Source organism: Limulus polyphemus, unplaced genomic scaffold (genome assembly GCF_000517525.1).
Source record: "Limulus polyphemus unplaced genomic scaffold, Limulus_polyphemus-2.1.2 Scaffold640, whole genome shotgun sequence".
NCBI classification, from domain to species: Eukaryota; Metazoa; Arthropoda; class Merostomata; order Xiphosura; family Limulidae; genus Limulus; species Limulus polyphemus.
This window is the reverse complement of record NW_013666250.1, coordinates 208,569-214,034: the sequence shown is the minus strand read 5'-3', so window position 1 is coordinate 214,034 and position 5,466 is coordinate 208,569. Positions and strand designations below refer to the sequence as shown.

General features: G+C 33.6%; 1 protein-coding gene across 3 annotated transcripts in view; it reads left to right on the top strand.

Annotated features, from left to right (window-relative positions):
• The first annotated feature begins 250 nt into the window (after positions 1 to 250).
• The window catches only part of LOC106459634 (protein held out wings-like), a 55,895-nt gene continuing 50,679 nt past the window's right edge, over positions 251 to 5,466 (top strand). For all 3 annotated transcript variants that reach the window (XM_013919266.2, XM_013919265.2, XM_022386161.1), the window contains exons 1-2: positions 251 to 516; positions 2,178 to 2,311. In XM_013919266.2, the coding sequence (XP_013774720.1) occupies positions 390 to 516; positions 2,178 to 2,311 (261 nt within the window). In that variant the 5' untranslated portion in view covers positions 251 to 389. The remainder of the gene's footprint in view (positions 517 to 2,177; positions 2,312 to 5,466) is intronic.

The window sequence follows — 5,466 nt, the reverse complement described above, 5'->3', positions numbered from 1 at the left end:
ATGCTAACCTATCGTATTGCTCTCGAGTAAATCTAGTTTTACCTATATATATATACGACACAAACAAGCAAACACAGAGTTAGCTACAAAGAACAAAACAAAACGTAAACAGTTTTTAGATAGAATCTATTGAACTAAATAATATTTTTTATTTACATGTTTAACATCGTTAAAAGGAACGATAATAAGATAAACTGTTAATTTCACATTCGGTACTGCGCATGCACATATAGCCTCTTAAACGTCATAGGTAAGTGATATTCTGAGAAGGACGTGAATATATCGGGAATACGTGTGATTTAGGCCTATGTTGTCGTGTTTGATTAGAAAATTTAGTAATAATATTAATTTTGTATATCGTTAAATTAAAATATTTCAGAGTTGTGAAAATGAGTGAGCATTTCATTGATAACCCTCAGAATGTAGCAGACTATTTATCGCAACTATTTAAAGATAAAACTAAACTTGCAGCGTTTCCAAACATGTTTGTCCATTTACAAAGACTTCTTGATGATGGTAGGTGCTCGTAACATTTGCACTGGTAGTGCTTTTTTCTGTACTCTGGTCTTACGTAATTAGAAGTTAGAACTCATTGGCAAATCTATGTACTTTAGTATTTTACTTTTTTTTAAGTTTTTACTAATTTTCCGTTTTCCTTTTAGTTTTAGTGAAGTTGTATATTACCACTAATTTATCTATGTACTGTTTATAATTTGTAAAGCAGAGTTGTTGTTTATATATCTGTGTTCACTTTTCAACATGACTGCAGAATGTCAAAAATCTTCGGGGCACAGACCAACACCCTTCCCGAACAATTTGTAGGACTAGTGTGGGGTATTCAGCTTAAGTGATAATGTTTCAATTAACTTGATAAATAAGCCAACTTGGAAGCTACAGGGCCCTTTCTTCTTTCAACCACATTTGCTGTTACTGTTTCAGTAATACAAACAGTCCCCTTTATCCTTTTTAACCAATCTTAGTTAGGGGTCACCTTTGGATCTTGCTCCATATATTACTTCCTGAGACTCCTGTGTTTTCCATGTTCACTGAAGTAGTAGTAGTAATCTAAATATTAGTAGTAATAGTAATAGCACACATGAATGTTCAGAACTAGGCTACACCTAGTTGTGCAGATTACAATTGCCATTGCATAATTTAGAAAGAGTTGTGTGTCATTCCATGAAAAAAGGTACACCAAAAAAAGGTGATTTTGAATTATTAGTATTCCCATGAGTGTTTTACAAATTATAAAAGTCAACGAACTAATCTCTGAAAATGAAATTGACATTTATGAGGAGTAGGGACCACAGAGTAGAAAAAACATGATACATGATGATGATGGCAAAATTTTTTATCTTGCAGTCAATGCATAAAACATGTTAGAGTTTTATATTTAAATGTTGTGTAAATTTAACATTCATCTATTTCATGTTTATCAGAAGATACAAATCACTGAGATCATTAGGTATATATATGCATTACCTCAGTAGAGCCATTTCTATCACTGCGGGGTCTTTGAAAATTTAAGACCATAACTTGAGATTCACGATAAATGTCCTTGACATTCTTTTTTTCTTCAGTTGATGTATCTTTCAATGAGTAGTGTTTTAATTCAGCATGTGCTATGGGTCTACAATCCCTAAACATTTTTTGATACTTTTGTCAAAAAATTTTTGCAATGACCAGACTGAACAGGTGTGTTTGTGTATATAGTGGTTGCAGAAGCTTGAGGACTTGTTATGATGTGGCTCTGATATAAATTTTTTTTCCATAAAACAACTATAAATGATGCTATTTAGAGATACACTTCTGTCTGATTTGTGTTGTCAGCCAAACTATTAGCCCACTTTTGATATAAAGACAACTACTTATGGTTTTGTAAAAACTTGGAGTATCTTGTGTTTGTTATTTGGGATAGAAAATGATAAATAATAAACCTTTAACCAAATATTTAGATTTTTTTGAAATGCATATTCCCAGGCATCTAAATATTTATGTTTGACATGTTATTATATCTTTCCTTTTTAGCATATTTAGAAATTGCTAATTACAAGAAAATTAATACAAGTATTATATATTCCATTTTTGAATGTAATTGATGCATATACCTGAGAACTTATTTTAATAATAAGGATGAATCAGTTTACTCTTTTTTTTTTCTGTGATATTACCTCTAGAAATTGCTAAGGTTAGAAGCTCCTTACTTCAAAAGAATGGAGCCAAGAAAGAACCTTTGCTGTTGCCTCATCCAGAAGGAGAAATTGTTACTCTTCAAGAAAAAGTCTTTGTCCCAGTGAAGGAGTACCCTGAAGTAAGTTTTGTATATTAGATAAATATCTTGTACCTATTGACTTGCTGGATAACCACTCATAAGTTGAGTGTTTAAGTTAATTGTTACACTTGATAATTCTCAGTTAGCTTCAGCAAACTGTTGTGTGTACTATTTCATTTTTTTCAATAAACTGTATGTTATATACCATTTAAAATTTAGTTAACAGTAAATATGTATTCTAGCAAATGTAGAAAAAGGAATTATAGTACTTTATGAGGATGCTGACTTGCTGTAAAATTCTTAGTCATATACATGTTAGGTCATGTTGCAAATGAAACTTGAACCAAATATGTACATGTAGCAAGAACAACTCAACATAAGTTGCAGTAATGAGTTGTTTACAATTTAACTATTCATTTACATGCAGATTTTTAAAACAAATATCCAAAATTGCAAAGTAAAATGACCAACATGAAAATTATTAGCTCATTTTCAAACTTTAAGACGTGTAGCAAAAATGTAAGAAAATAAAATTTTGTGTGTACTAAGTGACACAGATGTATAGATAATACATGCACACACAACATAGTTGTAATTCATTTCAAAAGTAGTGTCTTTAATTTGCAAAAATAATAATATTATGTGGTTATTAAATAAAACCTTCTTATATCGATGTAGGAGTTAACTAGTAATGACGTGTTTGTATGTACACAGTTTATAAAAGGCATTTACCTGTACAATGATTAAGCAGTTTGGTGAATATTTTTACAATATGGTTTTAGCAGTTTTAGCCATTATGTTCCACATAGGAAATAAGCATTTTAATTGTGTTCATTTTGTAAACTGCAGTTATGGATTTTATCTCTGCTTTAACAAGATAGGGTTCATCAGTGACTTATATTAATGTTGTTAAATGTAAAACTGTAGAAAGAATATATTGTGTATATTTTTCTTAATACTTAATACATGTAACTAAATCTTCCTACCATATTTGATTATGGAAACTTAATTACATTTCCATTAAAACTTGTATTTAGAACTACTGTAATACTGTGTTTGTTTTCTGTATTTGTAAAAATTATAATGGTTTGATACTTTATGGAGAATAACATTATTCTCACAACTTTTTTTGCTGTAACTTTAGGTATGATATTCAGATACAGTTTTATCTATTTCAATCTTCTTTCTGTCCCCTAAGCATTGCTAAAACATTTTAATGCTCAGTGCACCAGTCTGTATATCCCACAAATTTCGCACCACTTTTGAACATGTATATAGCATGTGACCACCCTCCACCAATATTATTGTTCCACCTATATTGGTGCAGCTAACTTCCTCTAATGTTTCCCTCAATCCTCACTTTCTTTATTCGCACAGCATTGTTTAGATGTGTGTTTTTTGCATGTGACTACCATTTATGGTTACACTTTGTTGACATTTTAATACCTTTCTCAACTTTTCTTTTAATGTGTATGCATTCAGTTCCAAGTTTTTTGTGCATTTGTTTATTCTTACCGAATCATATGGTGACTTAGAATGACATTGCGATTCAGTGTATCAACAACAGAAATTTCTGTTACAGTAGACAACACTACTGGTGCAACTACCCAGACATCAGGTTTGAATTTATGTGTTGAAAAGGTACAGGTCTTAATTTGCAGGGCGTTAGATTCCTATGTTTGACAAGTGGCATTTTCTCATTTTCAACCTAACAATGTTTCTAAGGGTGAATACAATCAAGGAGGAGAAAATTGGATTCACTATTTCTGGCACCTTCTTATTTTGGTCTGTCACAATCTACATTTGTTTTTTACAGCTGATTAATCAGGTATGTGGTATATTACACGTTTCCTTTTCCTCCTAGCTTGCAGATGTCATTGATTGGATATTTATGCTGCTAATGTTACCAGAATCCTCTACCATTCCTCTTATGTCATCATATAAACAGACTGGGCCTTCCTCTGTAAGACTTCTGTTGCTTGGGGAAGTCATTTGGCTTTTACACCCACTTCTTTATCTTCCATCTCCCACCTGTATTCCCATTCCAATCCTAATTGGCTTCCTTGTCAGGTTTGCTCCCTATAGTTTTATGTGGCATGTACTGCATCCTTTCAGGGTTTATTTTCCCAACCTTTTGTTCCCTGGAACTCTTCTGTTTCCCATGTTCTATCCCTGTCATACTAATTGATTGGGTTCATCAACTCCTTAGGCTGGCATTTTCATACTTATTCATGGAAGGTTGCCATCTCCTCATTGTTTTTTTTTATCAAATTTGTCATATCAATATATCTTTGGTTGCTTGTCTTTGATGTTCGTTGGAAGAAATCATTCAGGCTGGAATGTTGACTTCTCCCTATTTCTATGTTGCTCATTATCTGTACTATCTGGCTGTATATTTCTCGGGTGGATATCATCTCCCTCCCATGGGGATTCTACACCCATCCATTTACCTTTGAATTGGGTATGTCATTTCACAACATTTCATTTATGTTTTTTTTTCAGGGACCGTCTTTTGCTGCTACTCGTAGGAACCAACTCTGTAGCAAATGTTGCTTGGTTAGGTGTGCTTTTACACAAACCCACATTATATATTGATAGAGCTATAAGCACACCAAAGAGTTGAGGTGTTCTGCAAGACCACTAGTGGCATGCCTGGTAGTATATACTTATGTGTCTAGGTAGCCATAAGTTTAACTCGGTGGTGGACTTTCACTCATGGACTGTCATGAGTAAAGCAAAAGAGGATTTCTACCCATATCTGTCGACCCTTTGGTTGCATAAATCTGGGATGGTCTGCTTTTCAAAATAGGGAATTGTGGACAGTTATTGCACTTTCTTCAGTGTGATATTCATCCAGACTCCCCACTGTATGTACTTCCCCTCTTTGCTGTCCAAGTGGAGCACGGGAGTCCATACCATTTCTCAGTTCCCAATAATTGAGGTGGTGGACCAAACATGTTTCTTCCTGTGTGTAAAGTACCACACACTTATCCACTTAGTGAGAACAGGGCAAAGCTGGGTTCCCTCATTCCCTTTTCCCTTGATGCTTATTCCCAGGTGGACCGATTGTCAGTTGGAACAAAACCAGCTTATGCGGGATTCTCTTTGAAATACTAGATTCAGGATAATACTACCCACTTCCCACATTTGAGTGCAGTAGAGGCCCCCCTTCTTGTTGATTCCGGTTTCAGAAG